The sequence below is a fragment of the Pan troglodytes genome, chromosome 21, assembly GCF_028858775.2.
Source record: "Pan troglodytes isolate AG18354 chromosome 21, NHGRI_mPanTro3-v2.0_pri, whole genome shotgun sequence".
Taxonomy (NCBI): Eukaryota; Metazoa; Chordata; class Mammalia; order Primates; family Hominidae; genus Pan; species Pan troglodytes.
The window spans coordinates 52,196,623-52,215,190 of record NC_072419.2 but is presented as its reverse complement, the minus strand read 5'-3'; the positions used below and the strand labels follow the sequence as shown (position 1 = coordinate 52,215,190).

General features: G+C 53.8%; 1 protein-coding gene across 4 annotated transcripts; it reads right to left on the bottom strand.

Annotated features, from left to right (window-relative positions):
* Nucleotides 1–632: 632 nt before the first annotated feature.
* On the bottom strand, nucleotides 633–14,356 carry PCIF1 (phosphorylated CTD interacting factor 1). 4 transcript variants are annotated; one of them, XM_514687.8, is made up of 17 exons: nucleotides 13,852–14,356; nucleotides 11,070–11,237; nucleotides 9,532–9,674; nucleotides 9,316–9,440; nucleotides 8,043–8,180; nucleotides 7,716–7,846; nucleotides 7,448–7,602; nucleotides 5,412–5,559; nucleotides 5,233–5,316; nucleotides 4,891–4,990; nucleotides 3,626–3,788; nucleotides 2,768–2,940; nucleotides 2,536–2,622; nucleotides 2,267–2,451; nucleotides 1,487–1,580; nucleotides 1,215–1,390; nucleotides 633–1,129 (listed from the first exon to the last, which is right to left on the bottom strand). In XM_514687.8, exons 3-17 carry the CDS (start codon nucleotides 9,653–9,655, stop codon nucleotides 898–900), a joined length of 2,115 nt encoding a protein of 704 aa, XP_514687.4. In that variant the 5' UTR covers nucleotides 9,656–9,674; nucleotides 11,070–11,237; nucleotides 13,852–14,356; the 3' UTR covers nucleotides 633–897. The 4 variants fall into 4 exon arrangements, with proteins under 4 accessions (XP_514687.4, XP_063658631.1, XP_016793508.3 ...); XM_063802561.1 differs by having other exon boundaries at nucleotides 9,532–10,827; nucleotides 10,957–11,237; nucleotides 13,852–13,980; XM_016938019.4 differs by lacking the exon at nucleotides 13,852–14,356 and adding an exon at nucleotides 13,232–13,331.
* Between the last annotated feature and the right edge of the window lie 4,212 nt (nucleotides 14,357–18,568).

Sequence of the window (18,568 nt, the reverse complement as noted above, 5' to 3'; positions counted from 1 at the left end):
CTTTGTCTGCTTGCTGCTGTAGCCTGTACCAGGCCAGGTCTTGTGAGGTGGAGGCTACCTGGCTCCACAGCGTGCCCTGTCCTGCCCTGCCCCTGTTAAGTCCGGTGATCCACCAGCAGGGCAGACGCTTGCTGCAGAGGCCTGGCAATGAGAGAGGTGGCTGGTTCAGAGACGGCTGAACCAGCAAGAGCCCCAGCAAGCACCTTCAGACCTGCTTCCTCCCTGGGCCCTAGGGAGCACACGCTCTGTGCCTACAGATCCTCTGAGGCTGCTCTCCTGAGCCTTGACTGTGAGGCACACCCAGCTCTTTGCTCACTGTGGGGATCCAGGGCCAGCAAGAGTCTGGCTTTTGGGTTGGGGACAGGCACAGCTCCCAGTCCTCTGATCCCCAGGGGTATCCATACAGGCCCTGCTGGGGGAGTTTGGAGATAGGGGATGCAGGGCCTTGGACTCTTCGGACCTCCTGAGCCCAGGCAGAGGCCACCAGGGACCCAGCTGTGTGGGACCCCAGATGGGAGAGTGAAGGCCCAGGGGCCATGAGAAGGAGCTGCTGGAGGGAGGGAGGGGAGCGTGGTCCCAGAAGTAGCTCCAGCTGCCTCAGCCTTCTCTGCCCTCAAGACCCTCACACATTCTTGGGGGGGTTTCTGTATTTCCTTTTACAAATGAAACAAGGTGGCAACAGGGTGAGGGGCGGGGTTGGGAAGGCATCAGGACCTATATACATGGGACTTGGAGGGAGTTTGAGGTGAGGACTTGGGGACAGGCAGGGAGGGGAGCCCTGGCAGAACCATAATCTTCCTATGTCAGTGGCAGCCGGGGTCCCTCTGAGGCCCCAGGGGCCCGAGTCCCAGCAGTCCAGACTAGCACCCCTGGGGCTCCTCCTCCCCGCAGGATATGTTAAGTGGGGTGAGGCTCGCGGCTAGGACCCTGCTCACGGCCCGAGTCCCGGTCCTTGGCCTCCGAGGAGGACGATGAGGAAGAACCAGAGCTGTGGCTGCGGCCTGACTGCCGGTAGGCAGCACTCAGCTCCTGCAGCCGTTCAGGCGTCGGCGCCCACTTGGCAAAGCCAGGGTCGTTCTGTAGGAAGAGCACAGCCGTGTTGTGGACGGCCTTGTAGTGCATTTCCTCCCTGTGGGCAAAGGCAATGGCTCAGGGTGGGGCTGGGCCTGGCTTGGCCAGCCCAACCTCCTTCCCCTGCCCTCCCTGGCACCCACTTCTTGCAGATGTGCTGGGAGCCACTGCGGTACTCATGCTCAAAGGCAGGCAGGATCAACTGGTGGCGTTTGAAGCGGCTCTGCTCCATGCGGGTGAGCGCTGGTGTTGGGGGTTCCCGCCACTCAGGGATGAACACGATGAAGGACAGGGGCTCCGGTGAGCTCTCAAGCAGTCTCTGTGGAAGGGGACACAGGGTGGATGTCAGGGACTACCTCCCAGGTGGCTGGCAATCCTGCCTGTTGCCCACCTCTCACCCTGGCAGTGCACCCACCTCAAAGTGAGAGACCATGGCATCCATGAGCTCCTCGCAGAAGGGAGGGTTGGCCTCAAATGAACCACTCAGTGGAGCAAAGTCTAGGCAGGGCCTGGGGACAGGAGTGAGCATTCTAAGTCCCATCAGGACCCAGTCCCTCAACCAGAAACAGGTGCCACCCCCAACCCTAGGCAGCCACAATGAAGAGATGGCCTGTCCAGAAGCCAGCATTCACCCTAATTCATTGGGGCACAAGGCATGACCGTCTCCACTGAATGAATGAGGACAGTGAGCGAGGCTCAGGCTGGGATGCCCATGTTCACCAAGCTGGAATTCAAATCCAGTTCTGAGCCCACCACCACCACAGCAGAAGCTACACCCAGGATCCCCAGCTGCTGAGCTCTGGACCTCTGGAGGTCCTGACCATTCTTCCTTCTGGAGACAGCATTACCTTCTCTCATCTGTGGTCACCTCAACCCCTAGTTTGTAAGGCCTCTGAGGTCTGTGGCCCCACTTCTCACTCCTCTCAGGGCCTGGGACCATGTGTTCCTATTCCACCCTGAACTGACTCACTGAGAAACCCACAGGCCAGCTTAGGGGTGTCACGTGACTGCCCACAGAACCAGAAAAGCTCAGGCTCCCAGAAGTTAAGCAACATGTCCAAGGTCACATAGCCGGTAAGAGGTGGAGGCAGGGACTCCACCCAAGCCTGCCTGACACTACAGCCAGCAGAGGCGGGCCCTGTGCTCTGGAGGACCTCTTCCCTGGCCTGGGTAGAGGGCAGCCCTTGGCCCTCACCCGCGGGAGCCAAAGTAGCCGTCTGTGTCGGGGAAGGCAGAACAGTACTGGCGGAAGTAGCAGTTGAGGGGTGAGGCGAAGCACTCGAAGCTGACGCCAAAGAGTCGGTGGAGGGCCTCAAAGACATGCACAGGCAGCGATCCCTGCAGGCCAGTCCCCTCGTAGAGGCCCACGCCGAACATCATCTGCGGAGTGGCCACAGTCAGCACCTGGGGCTCACCCTCCCTGTTCCCTCCTGGGGAGCCCTCCCTGCTGCCCCAGGCCTGTACCTGGTACCGTCGGAGAAGACACCAGACCCGGGGCAGGAACCTCTCAAAGGCAGAGTCATCAATGCAGCTGTAGCGGTAAAGGAGCCACTGTGGAGCGGGACAGAGAGGAGGAGCCTTCAGCAGTGCTCCCTCATGTCCTCATCACTGGCCTCCTGCTGGAGACTCTGCTCAGGAAAGATCCTAGGCCCTGACTCATGCCATCAGCTAGGGCCTTCCTCCCCGCAGCTCTTACCAGCTTGCTGAAGTAGTTGCGGCTGACCTTGACCATCTCTCCCTTATACCGGATGCAGACCACGTTGTTCTCCATGTGCATCTCCACGCTGGGCATGGGCGGTGCAGACACAGCCAGCCGGACTGGGTAGCAGTACACTAGGCGGGGCTCCACCTCAGGGGCCTCCACCTCCTCTGTGGGCAGGGAGAGCAGTGAGGGACCACACTCCTCATTCTCACACTGCAGCCACTGTGGGCCACATGCTTTGTACCGAGAGAGGGAAGTCCCATTCCACAGATCAGTATACTCTGGCCCAGTTCAGTAGAAAGGGAATGAAAAGCCATAAAAAGAAACCAGCCAGGCAACTGGCCGGGGCAGAAACTGGTGGCCTGTGTCAACACACTCAGTACCGAAGCAGGCCCCCGTATGCCGTGCCTTGGGCTGGCAGTCAAGAAGGCTCAGGCCCGTGGGTCGTGCTGCCAGGCAGAAGAACGAGAACTGCATCGCCGTCATCGTAATAGCGACGATCCTTTATTTGGGGATCTTTTGAGGCCACATGGTTTACTTGAGTTACCTATGAGTACTCACACAATCCTACCACCAGGTGCTACACTTCAGTCTGGGGAAAGTAAGGCTTGCAGAGAATGGATGTAAATTCAGGTACACCTAACTACGACTCCCAGCTTATCTTTCACCACCACCACCATCTGGCTCTCCCTTTATCACTTCTCCCTGTTTCCCAGAGAAGTACAGCCAAAGGACACAGCAGGTTCTGCCCCAAACCAGTCCCTGGCCTTGAGGCTCAGTCTCACTTGTCCCTTCCATCAGGGTATAGAGCTGACGGCATCACAGCTGGCTCCTCCTTCACCTTTCCCCTACCTGAGATGTTGTTTTCCTTGAGGATGGCAAGGTGCTTCTCTCGGATCCGTTTGACGTACTCCAGGGAGATGTGGTAGATCTTACTGCAGATGCCTTCCACGGAGTCCTTGGCTGCGGCCGAGACGTGGGGGCCACACTGCCTCCGCAGATGCTCCAGGCGATCCTAGAGGACACATTCTGGATCAGGGCGCTAGTGGAGGCCAGAGGGGCTCAGCTGGGCTGGCAGGTAACCGCAGGGCTGTTGGAGTCCAGCAGTCCTTGTTTTGAAACCAGCTCTGCTGCTGACTAGCTGTGTCACTTGGACAAATCCCCTGGCTTCTCTCAATCTTATTCCTCAAGTGTCAAGGGGACACGAGATACCTAACAGGGCAGTTTGAATATTAAATGTGATCATTTCCCTTAAGGGCTTGCCAAATGCCTGGCATACAGTAAGTGTACAATAAATGCCAGTAGCTTTTGTTGGGGTTACACTGCTAGATCCCATGATAATTACTGGAGAAACAGACAAACCAGCACAGTCCCAGCTTATGGTGTTTGCAGTCTATTGGGGAAAGACACAATTACAAAACAGGGTGCTTGGTTGCTGCAGACTTGAGATTTGAGCTTTTAGCTACTTGCAAAGATGACTGTCGGGATTTGTAATTTTGCTGAATCACACGTGTAAAACTGAAGAGTGAGAATGAGTCACTCTGGCTAGTGAGTACACCTACCTTTGTCACTCTCTACGTGTCAAGTACACAGTTACTATCGTGAAGTGCGAAACCTTGTCTCTTGTGAAATATGGTCCTGAAAAGAAAGCCCATTGCTAGTGCTGGTGGAGAGGTTTAAGAAGTGATAGGTTTTGGCCAGAAAACAGAACTGTTTTGGACACATTAAGAGTAGGGAATTGAATCTGATGGTAGCTCTTAACCATGATATGAACACACACACCCAAAAAAAGCAGGCTGTCAATCTGTTTCCAAAAATCTACAAGGGAGATGCTGAACATTCATTAGGCTGAAAGGCAGCTATCTGTGGTGTGTGGCCAAGCGTAAGACTCCGTTAAGATTGTTAATGGAAATGTTCTGTGGGAGAAAGCCAGGAGCCCAGAGAAACATCTCCGCAGTCATGAGTTTGGGGACTGACGAATGTCGAACGTCTGCCATACTGCACAAGAATAGGCCGCTGGGGGAGGCCTTGCCCAGCCTGGACAGGCAGAGTAGGCTTCCTGGAGGAAGTGGCCACAGAGCCCTAAAACTGGCCTTCTCACCCGGGGACCCACTCACCATGTAGTCCTCCTTGGAGGCTGAGTGGTCCTTCCGAAGCCAGCTAAAGGTGTCTTCCACATTCCATTTGACCACCTTCCTACTGTCAGGGGATGCACTCCTGCCAGTCAAGGGGAGGGCAGAAGAAAGGAATGGCTTGGCTCCACCCTCCTCATCCTAATTCCATGGGCTCGCTGGGCATCAACCCCTAGCTTCCATCACAGCCCTTGTTCTGCCTTTGGGAGCTGGCCCCACTTCTGCCACCGAGAGCAATGACAGCCCTGCATGAGACTGGGCAAGATGGCCTATGACCTCCCACTTTAATCACAGACCCATCTCGCCTGGGGCAGAAGACAGGCAAACCTGGACTCGATGAGCCGCCTGGCGGCCTCCGCATATTTAAAGAGCAGGCGCTTGGCTTCCTCCCGGAACTTGATTCGGGATAACCTGCGTTACAGAGTGGGCAGAGTTAGAGGCCTTCTATACATGACTGGGCACAGAAACCAAATGGCCCAGGGTCATCCCCAGCTGTGGAGCTGTACCTGATAGGAATGTCGTTCATGATTTCACGAAACATGGAAGGTGACACGACTGGTTCACAGTTGCTGGGCAACAGGGGGTCAGATCCTTTGTCTACCACCTTGCGCTCCAGCATCCAGCGGTTGAAAGACTCCCGTGGAGGCTCAATGCCTGCAGGACAGGAGAGCTGCTGAAGGCCTGGATTTAATCAAGCAGTCCCACTTGGAGCTTGGCACGTATAGGAAGCATCGCATTCAGCAGTAAGCAAGACACAGTCCCACTTCAGAAGCTTCTAGGCTGCATTTCCCAAAATATATTCTAAGAATCACTAGTTTTATAGTGTTGATAAGTATCTAGCCAGGCGTAGTGGCTCACATCTGTAATCTCAGCACTTTGGAAGGCTAAGGTGGAAGGATAGCTTGAGCCCATGAGTTCAAGACCAGCCTGGGCAACACAGTAACAGCCTGTCTCTACAAAAAAAAAAAAAAAAAAAAAAAATTAGCTGGGTGTCCCAGCTCCTCGGGAGGCTGAGGCGGGAGGATCGCTTGAACCCGGGTGGCTGAAGCTGCTGTGAGCTGTGGTCGTGCCACTGCACCCCAACCTGGGTGACAGAGCGAGACCTTGTTTCAAAAGAAAAGAATAAAAAGGCCGGGTGCAGTGGCTCACGCCTGTAATCCCAGCACTTCAGGAGGCCGAGATGGGTGGATCACCTGAGGTCAGGAGTTCGAGACCAGCCTTGCCAACATGGAAAAAACCCATCTCTACTAAAAATACAAAAATTAGCTGGGTGTGGTGGCATGTGCCCGTATTCCCAGCTACTCAGAAGGCTGAGGCAGAAGAATGGCGTGAACCCGGGAGGCGGAGCTTGCAGTGAGCCGAGATCGCGCCACTGCACTCCAACCTGGGAGACAGAGCAAGACTCCGTCTCAAAAAAAAAAAAAAAAAAAGAAAAAGAAAAAGAAAAAAGTATTACGTAACGTAAAAAAAAAAAAAAAAGGGTGGGCCGGGTGCGGTGGCTCACGCCTGTAATCCCAGCACTTTGGGAGGCCAAGGCGGGCGGATCACAAGGTCAAGAGATCGAGACCATCCTGGCCAACATGGTGAAATCCCATCTCTATTAAAAGTATAAAAATTAGCTGGGCGTGGTGGCGGGCACCTGTAGTCCCAGCTACTCAGGAGGCTGAGGCAGAAGAATCGCTTGAACCCGGGAGGTGGAGGTTGCAGTGAGCCGAGATCACGCCATTGCACTCCAGCCTGGGCGACAGAGCGAGACGCCATCTCAAGAAAAAAAAAAAGGTGAAAGGCCAGAGGATTCTATATTTGAGCAAGGTTAAATAGGTTTATTACTAATCACAAAAATTAAAAACTAGGCCAGGCATGGTGGCTCACATCTGTAATCCCAGCACTGTGGGAGGCCAAGGCAAGCAGAAGGCTTGAGCCCAGGAGTACAAGACCAGCCTGGGCAACATAGCCAGATCCTGTCTCTTAAAAAAAAAAATTGGCCAGGTGTGGTGGCTCATGCCTGTAATCCCAGCACTGTGGGAGGCTGAGGCGGGCGGATCACAAGGTCAGGAGTTCAAGACCAGCCTGGCCAACATCGTGACACCCCCATCTCTATTAAAAATACAAAAATGAGCTGGGCATGGTGGTGTACACCTGTAATCCCGCTACTCGGGAGGCTGAGGCAGGAGAATTGCTTGAACCGGGACCCAGGAGGAGGATGATGCAGTGAGCAGACATGGTGCCACTGCACTCCAGCAGGGGCTACAGAACAAGACTCCATCTCAAAAAAAATAAATAAATAAAATTAAAAACTACAGTTCATTTAATACTTATTCATTTTACTTAATGCTTATCATAGAATCCTAAGGTATAGATACTCTTGTTTTTTTGGTTTTTTTGAAAGAGGGTCTTGCTCTGTCACTCAGGCTGGAGTGCACTGGTGTGATCATGGCTCACCACTGGGCCCCACTCCACCATCCCCAAACTGGCCTGGCCAAACCTGGCTCATGCTAAAGGTGGGTGGAAATAAAGGAGGCTGCAGCCCAGAGGCAGGTACCCTCTCGCTGCTGGCACAGCTCCCGATAGTGCTGCCGAAGCTTCAGGATGAGCTGAGAGCGGAGCAGTTCCACTTCGGGGTGCGGGGGCAGCACCTCTGAAGGCCCCCGGTGCTTGATGACAGCATTGGTCTGGATGTCCAGGTCCCAGTAGACCCTTGGGGCACAGAGAGGAGTGATGAGGATGTCCTGCCCACCCACACCACCCCACAGTCCCAGACAGGCTGACATTAGCAATGGGTGCCCCCAAGCCAATCAGCAGGGACTCACTCAGTGGGTCGTAGGAGAGCTGCCTGCTGTTTATCTTCAGGGGACGTACCCCACATCTTCAGCGTTGGGGTTCCTGGGATACTGGGGGAGCTGGGCACCGACTGGCCTGTGGGTGTCACTGGGATTTCAATCTGTAGTGAAAGTCACAAAGGTGTCAAGTCAGGAGATTCACCAGAGAGGCTCCATCCAATACAGTGCACACCTGGTGAACTGTGTCCCAGGCCCCCCTCCTGGCTGGCCTGCCAATGCCCAGCCCCTGCAGGGAGCCTGCAGGCGGCCCGTCTGAGCCGGCCGCTCGGCAGCCGGCTCCTGGCCGCAGACACTCACCTTGGGTTTCTTCACACCATTGCCGCTTGGCTGCTCTTCCGAGAGCTGCCGCTTTCTGGGCTTGTTCTCAGCCGGGGGGGTTTCCACCAAGCTTGAGTCTTGGGGCAGTGGGGTCGCATTCAGCCCCAAAGGGTCCGACTGGTGGAGGGAGACCAGCAGAGTTGCAACCAGGGCCAGCGGCTTAGGAGCCACAGGACTTTGAATCCTCACGCCCTCCCACCCCTGCTCCTACTCCTTAGGGAAGAGCAGAGGAGCTGGGATACAGGCAGAGAACACTGGGCTCCAGTCCTGCCTGCAACTTGCAACTGTGCAACAGGGTGTGTTACTTCCCTTCCAGTTCTCTCACCTTCAGAATGGCCATGCTAATCCCTACATCACCACTGAGATTATTAAATAAGTCAGTGAATATGACCTGCTTAACATGGCATCTGGCATGAGATCAGTACTCATTACACATTATTTTCCTCAAGAACAGAATGAATGTGAGGAATAAAAGAAAAGCTCAAAAACTGCTTATTGTTGTAAAAAGCAAGGCCCTGCAGATGGGACTCTTGGTAACACTTGAGAGAATGCATGGTGGTGAGTAGTGTGGCCCTGAACTCACATCAGGTGTGCGTCCTGCTCTGCCTATTACTGTGAGGTCTCGTGCCAGTCGTTCCCCATCTTTGAACCTCAGTGTCTTCACATGCAAAATGAAGATGCCAACTGTCTCAACTGTGCCCAGTAAAGAAACGCTGCCCCAGCTGAGAAGGACCCAAAAGCCCATGTTCCCACCAGACAGCCCATGCCTGTACTTCCCGTCGTACTGACATGTCAGATCCTAGAATGTTCTTTTCCTCCCCACACTCACTCACTCTCTCACCTTAAACACTCATTCTCAGAGCTTTTCCCATCTCCTTGCCTTCCCCAGAGTATGTCAGGATCTAGATGTATTCTAACACTATTCCTCATACACGGACCACAAGTGTAATCCTGCTGTCTCCTGGCAGCCCATGGGTGCTCTGCGACCGTAGGGAGCAAGTCTGCCTTGTTCATTCCTGCCTCGCGGCACAGCACCCACCGTGCAGCAGCCATGCAATCATCTGTTTACTTGTCAGTCTACCCCATTTGAGTGTAGGTTCCATGAGGGCAGGGGCTGTGTCTGTCCTGCTTGTCATTGTATCTGCAGGTGCCAGCACAGGGCTGGGCACTGAATGGCTGCTCAGGGTACATTTGGGGAAGGCCCAGGTGCCAGAGGCCACTCTGAGACCCCCCACCCTAGGCTGGCACTCACAATCACATCGTGCTGCCCCAGCACGGGCATCTCCCACAGGGACTGGTTGGTGAATCGGTTGAAGTAGTAGGGACGATTCTCCCTCCGGCTCCAGCACTTCTCCCAGCCTGCATGCACCAGCTCCTCTGCAAACAGGCACGGAGCCCAGCCAGGGTCAGGACTGCTCCCAGGGTGCCCTTCCTACCCCACCACCCCACTACTGCTCCCCCTCAGTACCTGGGAGGTCCTGAACCAGGCGGATTGGCTTTGGAGAACAGGGCTGGCTCTGATTGGAGGTACCTGGGGAGTGACTCAGCAGGGACGCTTCCTCCCGGGGGCTGCCGTGATTCTCATTGGCCATCTCCGCACCCACACAGGACCTGCCACACAGAGGACCAAAAAGTGTCAGCTCCACCCCCTCACCCGCCAATTACAATCCACCCAGGGCCCCAGTGACCACCCACCGATGTGGAGAAATCCAATCAGGTCCTATCCTGGAGGGCCAGCATGGTGCCACACAGCAGCCCTGGGATCTAAGCTGCAATTCCAGCTGTTCAATGGGTGCACTCCTGCTGCTTCCTCTGCCTGAAAGGCCCCTCCCCCTCTTCTCTGCCTGGCTTGCTACTGGGTTCACATCCTCCAGGAAGCCTTCCTTGATTCTCCCCTCCCCAGGCCAGGTGGTCAGAGCTCCTCCTCAGGGCCGTGAACACCTCTGTCGTAGCACTCAGATGGTCTCATCTATCAGCTGGGTTTGTCTCCCCACTAAACTGTCAGAACTTCCAGGAATAGGAACTGCGTCCAATTCAGCTCTCTCCTGTGCTCAGGCCTAGGACCTGGACCCAACAGGAGCACTATTGATTCTGCAAATATTTACAAAGCACCAAGAGCAGCAAAAAAGACAGAACAGGGTCTGCCCTTGAGAAGCGATTCCTACAAGAAGGAATAGTAACAACTCCCAGAAGGAGATGGGATTTTACTGCTCTCATCCAGTAAAATCTAAAAGGAACAAAGCACACTAGGGAAGGGCATGGAATCTAATTGGTCACCTTATTTTACACTACATGGCAGGAAGCAGCTATTGCTAAAATAACCAATGCAATCGAGAAGGACTATCTAATTGACTCCTTCATAATCCCCAGGTGAATATTTACTGTAAGTACCAGCAAGGAGGCCAGTTCCTTCAGATCTGTATTCCCTACTCCCCCACCCAAAGCACACCCAGCAACAGCCTCAGGAGCCAAAGTGCTTCTGGCCTGGGGCTGTCAGACAACTGGGAGCTAACTGAGATAGAACTGGTGATGCTAAAGTTGTTTTCAGTAGGTCACACCACCCAAAAGAAATCAAACTTTTGCCCACAACAAGACCACAAAGGCAGGCTTAAACATCAGTTATCTTTTCATGCTGAAATTTTATCAACTCATTGTGGTCACACTGATTATCTCATGCTGATCAGAAGCTCTGATTGGTTGTTGACGACATCATACGAATCATTGGGACAGTGATTTTATTGTACACTCCATCATAGACGTCTTCCTTAATTTAGAAAAGGAAAAGTCAATGGTTACTCCATCAGTACAGTTTGGCAGATAAAAATGCAGGGGGCAACAGGGCATATGTACAACAAAAAGTGCCTTGATAACAAAAAGGTTGAGAACCACTGACCAAGGTACGAAAAAAATGAAGCTGCCTTGATTCTCTGGGCAGGAAGAATTCCTGATGCCTTGGGGGCTGAGCACACAGGTTTCAAGACTGAATGAAGTCCCCCTTTCTCTCACCCTCTGGGGTCTGCAACGTTAGCATGAGAGGCTTTTCTTCTCCAGCCGGATGGACCCCCACAGGGTCCCACAGAGGCAAGGAAAGGCCTGCAGGAAGACTCAGCACAGGCGAATGGGCTGGTCAGCAGTGGAGTGGACGGGAGCCCAGGGGATTCCTTGCATCAGCAGCTGGAAAGCAAATAGGAAAACAGTCACAGACCTGTGGGATGCTGCAGGGCAGGGACAAGAGGGACAAAAACAAAGAGCAAGTTGGGGGCCTCCAGGGCAGGACACACCGGGAGAGGGGATGAGGGAATACAGGGGATGAAAATGATACCTCTTTAAGCTTTCTCACCAATAGGTTTGCTTTCATGGGCATGTGACCTGCGCGGCTGCACAGGGATCCACATTCAGGAAAGCCCTGAGCTTGGTGTAAGGCTCTGCCGTCACTGTCTTAAAATTTTTAATAACTTTTTAACAAGGAGCTCACATTTACATTTTGCACACTGGGCCCCACAAACTCTGTAGCCAGTCCTGCCAACTGAAGTACCCTTAGGCTGGGCACGGTGGCTTTGGCAACTTGGGAGCTGGGCTAGGAGTTCAAAACCAGCCTCGGCAACATAGTGAGCCCCCAGCTCTACAACAAATAAAGCTTTTTGTTTGGTTGGTTTTGGTTTCCTTTGAGACGGAGTGAGACTCCGTCACCCAGGCTGGAGTGCATTGCACGATCTCGACTCACTGCAACCTCCAACTCCTGGGTTCAAGCGATTCTCCTGTGTCAGCCTCTCAGTAGCTGGGATTACAGCCATGAGCCACAGCTGGCTAATTTTCTGTACTTTTAGTAGAGACGGGATTTCACCATGTTGGCCAGGCTGGTCTCGAACTCCTGACCTCAAGAGATCCACCCACCTGGGCCTCCGAAAGTGCTGGGATTACAGGTGTGAGCCACTGCGCCGGGCCCAAATAAAAAAAAATTGCACCTGCAGTCCCAGCTACTCAGGAGGCTGAGGTGGAAGGGTCACTTGAGCCCAGGAGTTCGAGGCTGCAGTGAAGTATGATCATGCCACTGTGCTCCAGCCTGGGTGACAGGGCAAGACCTCATCTCTTAAAAAATAAAAGAGGCCGGGCGCGGTGGCTCACGCCTGTAATCCCAGCACTTTGGGAGGCCCAGGTGGGCGGATCACGAGGTCAGGAGATCAAGAGCATCCTGGCTAACACGGTGAAACCCCGTCTCTACTAAAAATACAAAAAAAAAAAAAAAAAAAAATTAGCCCGGCGTGGTGGCGGGAGCCTGTAGTCCCAGCTACTCGGGAGGCTGAGGCAGAAGAATGGCATGAACCCGGGAGGCGGAGGTTGCAGTGAGCTGAGATCGCGCCACTGCACTCCAGCCCAGGCGACAGAGCAAGACTCCGTCTCAAAATAAATAAATAAAAATAAAAAATAAAATAAAGTACCCTTAGACCAGAGAAAAATCAACAAACATACCTATCACTGATCTGTGGGGGCACAATCCCAAGCCTCCCACAGCAAGTCAAAGACACGCTCTGAATAATGTCTTGCAAAAATAAAAACATGCAAACACATTATGTGACACATCTTGTTCGCCTTTATTGAAAAATATTTTCCCCAAGAAACATCCTGTGATATTGATGCACCGGGTAGATGAACTTTGCAGAATACGCACAAGCGGCACAGCTTAGTGTGAGGCTAAATGGGGACACTGCAGTATTTCCAAAGCCAGCTGTGCATCAGAATCATCTTGGAGTTTGTAAAAAAAAAAAAAAAAAAAAAAAAATCAGACTCCTGTGCCTCACTGCGCATCTCAGAAGCCAGAAATACGGAGGTGAGGCACACAAGAATTTGTATTTTTAAAACGCACCGTAAGAGTGACTGGGAGACAGGATGACTCGTTTTTTCACACTATTTGAAAAAATGTACCCATTTTTTGCAATTAAAACCATTTTTAATTTCCTATGTGACTTGAGCGCAGCAGGTCTGTGGCCCAAGTACCAGCCCCTGGGTTGGACAGACCCGGATTCCGGGCCCTTCTGCTTTCCGGCTTATAAACCGGAATCACTCGACCGTTATATGTAGAGTCCAGCATTGTACGCTCCCAGTAAGACATAACTGCTCTTAAGATAACGTCTTTATTTATCCTGTGGCTTCCCGACCCCCACGCATACCGCAGTTTGAGAATTACCGCTGCTCAAGGATAAACAACTGTATCTGCGCAACCAGAAGAACCCATCAAAAGCCAGAGTCCGAGTCCGGGATTGGAGGCACGTGGGGCGGGACCATCTCCGCAATGTACCAATCAGAATTCTCCGGCCCAGTAGGGAGGAGTCAAAGGGCGAACAAAGTACGCAGGCGCGACGGCGCACGAAGGCGAGAGGCGAGGTCCAGCGCGCGCGCGCGCACCTTCCCCTCCCCCTACCCCAGCGAGGGTGGGCTGTTTGGCGCGCGCGCGCGCCGGCCCATCTCCCGGGCTCCGCCCCCCGCCCCGCCGCGCGCTCCCGCCCCCGGGCTGAGGCGACTCAGAGTCGGAGCCCGACACAAAGGCGGTGGCGGCGGCAGCAGCGGAGGGGCCCTAGAGGCCGCTCCGCTCGGGCTCTCCGGGCCCACCTCCCTCACTTCGGCCACCGGCGCGGCTGCCCACCCGCGGGTCTAAGATGGCGGCGGCAACAGAGACAGGGCAAGCGGCAGTCCCGAGCAGAAAGCGCCGGAGGGGCCGCCGCCCCCCAGCTTCGGATCCCCAGACCCTGGCGCGGCTCGCTGCGGGACCATGGCTTCCTGGGACTCTTACCTGCCTGGAGCGGACTGGAGGGGACGCGGCTACACGTTCTGCTCGACCGCCCGTTTTGCCGCCTCCGCCTCGCCCTCCCCAGCGCCGCTGCCGCCATCTTGTGTCCCGGGCCGGGACTCCGCGCTGCGCATGCGCTGGTACCGCCTCTGAGGGACCTCGCCGCGGCCGCGCCGCCATCTTGAGTGTGGCAGGGTCGGCTGGCTCCTCGCACCCAGCTTGCTTTCGGCCCCCTCCCCTTCTTCCCATCCGTCCCTGCTGTTCCTTGTGGCGCTGAGCAAGGGGAGACAGCTTTGTAGGCCTGCGGGTGGACTGAGGAAGGAATGAATTCACTGGCACGCCCCCGCCTCAGTTTCCCCCTCGAGCACACACGCAGGAGCCGGATGTTCGCGGTGGGCGGTGCGCGGCGGGGTTGGACTTAGCGTGCGCACTGGGGGGCGTGGGGCTGTCTTAGAACCTGCGGGGGTCTCGGGCTCTGCCGCCGGCCCAGGGGAGGCATCGTGGTGACGTAGGCTCCGGACGTAGGAGGGACCTGGGTCCTGGCACCCGCGCGGCTCTGCCTCTTCCAGCCAGTCTCTTTCCCTCTCTGGGCCTCTGTGCTGCGTGGTGTCCAAATGTTAAGAAGCCCTGCCCCATGCCCGGGCTACATATACATCGAACCCAAGCTGTAAATGCTCTTGAGTAGAAGCAACTTAAACTAGCCTTCGGGGGCAAGTAATAGAGATGGCTTTCGGCAGAGTTGGGAAATCAACTAAATGCATTGTAGGGCCTTTCCAACATTGACATCTGTGGCCATTAGTTGCAGTTCAAAGCCTCACTGAGCCCTCAAACCAGCTACAGCGGGTAGCCTGGCAGGGAACTGGCAGCTGTGAGGTGCTCCTCATCCGGCTCCCTGCAGGATTCTTTTTGGTAGGAGCCTGCAGGCGTCCGAGTGGTAGCTCCACCCATCTCCGGTCTCCCCAGCAAGCAGCCCTTCTATTGCTAGCTTGAGAGGAGGAAAAGCTTGCCACCTGCTGTCAGACCGGCGCTTGTGTGGAGCCAGGGGCTGTAGGTACCCCGGCTAAATAGCCTTTCAGATGTCCATGGTCCCGGCTGCACGCCAGCGTGGGGGCAGGCAGGCGGACGCTCAAGAAAAACGGAGGCACCGATATGAGTAGTAATTGAGAACGAGGGTTCAGATCCTCATCTGATTTCAATCCCTGCTCCTCCACCCCAAATGTGTGGCCTTGAAGGAGTTAACCAATTTAAATTTTAGTTTCCTCAGTGGAAGATAATAAATCCGCCTACCTCATAAAGGTTTGGTGAGAATTAACTCAGGTGATGCATGTGAAGTCCTCAGCGCAATACCTGGCGCTTCCTAAGTGCTGAATCGGTTAGCCGTGATCATCTCACAGTGGCATGAGCATTGCTCCAAGTAGATTTGAGCCCTCCAGAAATAAGCCAGCTCCATATAGGCACAGCAGTTCTGCCCTCGCAGAGCTTCCCGTTCAGATAAGAGGCCTGATGGGAAACCAGACTCCTGGGCCCTGTCTCAGTTCTGGAAGGGTGGGGGGCCAGCTTTGATTTATGCCTGCTGCCCTGGCATAATTACTAATATTGCCTCCTTTTTCAGAACTGCCCTGCTTTAGGCCGGGCGTGGTGGCTCACCCCAGTAATCCCAGCACTTTGGGAGGCCGACGCAGGTGGACCACCTGAGGTCAGGAATTCAAGACCAGCCTGGCCAACACGACGAAACCCCGTCTCTACTAAAATTACAAACATGAGCCAGGCCTGGTGGCGCGCGCCTGTAATCCCAGCTACTCGGGAGGCTGAGGCAGGAGAATCACATGATCCCGGGAGGCAGAGGTTGCAGTGAGTCGAGATCGCGCCACTGCACTCCAGCCTGGGCGACAGAGTGAGACTCCTGTCTCAAAAAAAAGTACTGCTTTGGGCAGTAAACTACGTGGTCGCTCTTGACCTACGGGATAACCAGTTTTCCATGCTCATGCCCCCCAGCTAGCCCGCGCTTTCACTAAAGTTTAAAAACCATGTAGTGATTGTTACCCCCCTTTTTTTTTTTGAGACGAAATCTCGCACTGTCGCCCGGGCTGGATTGCAGTGGCGCGATCTCGGCTCACTACAACCTCTGCCTCCCGGGTTCAAGCAATTCTGCCTCAGCCTCCCAAGTAGCTGGAATTACAGGCACCCGCCACCAAGCCCAGCTAGTTTTATTTGTATTTTTAGTAGAGACGGTGTTTCACGATGTTGGCCAGGCTGGTCTCAAACTCCTGACCTCATGATCCGCCCGCCTCGGCCCCCCAAAGTGCTGGGATTACAGGCGTGAGCCACCGCGCCCGGCCTTTTATCTATTCTTTTATGTTTTCAAAGTATTTTCTCATTCATTGTTCAGATTCTCTTAATTGATAACCAAGATACCAAACATCCCAAGTGCCTAGTCTTCTGTTTTATCATGGAATTCTGTGAATTATTACCTAAATTTGCCCATGAGCAAACAGGTTGGAGCGAGGGGCAGGGGCGAAGTCATTGTCCAGGTTCACACAGCCATCAACAAGTAACAAAACTGGGATTTTAAGCCCGGAGTTCTCAACACCAAAATGCAGGGCTGGTTCCATTAAACCACTCTGGCCTCCCTGTTTTGTGAAGAAGGGATCTAGGTTCAGGCGATGTGACTGGTCTGAGTGGACACAGTTGCCCTGGATAGTTCAATCTTTTTTTTTTTTTTTTTTTTTTTTTTTTTTTTGAGACGGAGTTTCGCTCTTGTTGCCCAGGCTGGAGTGCAGTGGTGCAATATCGGCTCACTGCAACCTCCGCCTCTAGGGTTCAGGCGATTCTCCTGCCTCAGCCTCCTGAGTAGCTGGTATTACAGGCATGCGCCACCACGCCCGGCTAATTTTGTATTTTTAGTAGAGACGGGGTTTCTCCCTGTTGGTCAGGCTGGTCTCGAACTCCCGACCTCAGGTGATCCGCCCACCTCGGCTTCCCAAAGTGCTGGGATTACAGACGTGAGCCACCGCGTCCGGCCTGGATAGTTAAGTATCTTAAAGGTTTCTCTACCTCACAGTGTTCAGCACTGCTTTTCACCTGATACATGCCTCATCTTCTCCCTTTGCTCACTTTCCGCATGTCAAAACCAGCCTCTTCTCAGCTGGGTGCGGTGGCTCACGCCTGTAATCCCAGCACTTTGGGAGGCCAAAGCGGGTGGATCACCTGAGGTCAGCAGTTTGAGACCAGCCTGGCCAACAGGGTGAAAGCCCATCTGTACTAAAAATACAAAAATTAGCTGGGCATGGTGGCAAGCGCCTGTAATTCCAGCTACTCAGGAGGCTGAGGCAGGAGAATCGCTTGAACCCGGGAAGAAGAGGTTGCAATGAGCCGAAATCACACCATTGCACTCTAGCCTAGGTGACAGGAGCAAAACTCCGTCTCAAACAAAACAAAACCCAACCTCTTCTCACCATTCTAATGACTACCTTAAGAGCTGGCGTTTCCCACCCCTACCCCCCTTTTTTTTAGAAGCAGAGTCTCAGTCTATCTCCCAGACTGATGTGCACTCATAGCTCATTGTAACCTTGAACTCCTTGCCTTAAGCAATCCTCCTGCTTCAGCCTTCCAAAGTGCTGGGATTACAGGCATGAGCCACCACACACAGCCCAATTTTGTTTTGTTTTTTGAAAAGGAGTCTTGCTCTGTCGCCCAGGCTAGCGTGCAGTGGCGCGATCTCGGCTCACTGCAACCTCTGCCTCCCAGGTTCAAGTGATTCTTCTGCCTCAGCCTCCCGAGTAGCTGAGATTACAGGTGCCCGCCACCATGCCCGACTAGTTGGTTTTTTTTTTTGTATTTTTTTGTATTTTTAGTATAGACGGGATTTCACCACGTTGGCCAGGCTGGTCTCGAACTCCTGACCTCAGGTGATCCACCCACCTCAGCCTCCCAAAGACAAATTTTTAAAACCTTTTTATTGTTAAGAATAGCATATGGGGCTGGGTGTGGTGGCTCACACCTGTAATCCCAGCACTTTATCCCAGGAGGCCTAAGCGGGCAGATCATGAGGTCAGGAGATCGAGTCCATCCTGACCAACATGGTGAAACCCCATCTCTACTAAAATACAAAAAATTAGCCGGGCACAGTGGCACGCGCCTGTAGTTCCAGCTACTCCGGAGGCTGAGGCAGGGACACCACTTGAACCTGGGAGGCAGAAGCTGCAGTGAGCCAAGATCGCACCACTGCACTCTAGCCTGGTGACAGAGCAAGACTCCGTCTCAAAAAAAAAAAAAAAAAAAAATAGTGTATGATAGACTGGCACAGTAGCTCATGCCTGTAATCACCAACACTTTGGGAGGCCAAAGTGGGAGGATACCTTGAGGTCAGGAGTTAGAGACCAGCCTGGGCAATGTAGCAAGACCCTGTCTCTGAAAAATGTTTTAAATAAAATTAGCCGGGCATGGTGGCATGGGCCTGTAATTCCAGCCACTTGGGAGTCTGAGGTGGGAGGATCACTTGAGCCCTGGACGTCGAAGCTGCAGTGAGCTGCACTCCAGCCTGGGCGACAGAGACCATGTCTTAAAAATAGCTGGGCGCAGTGGCTCATGCCTGTAATTCTAGCACTTTGGGAGGTGGAGGTGGGTGGATTGCTTGAGTCCAGGAGTTTAAGACCAGCCTAGGCAACATGGTGAAACCTGCGTCTCTACAAAAAACACAAAAATTAGCCAGGTGCGGAAG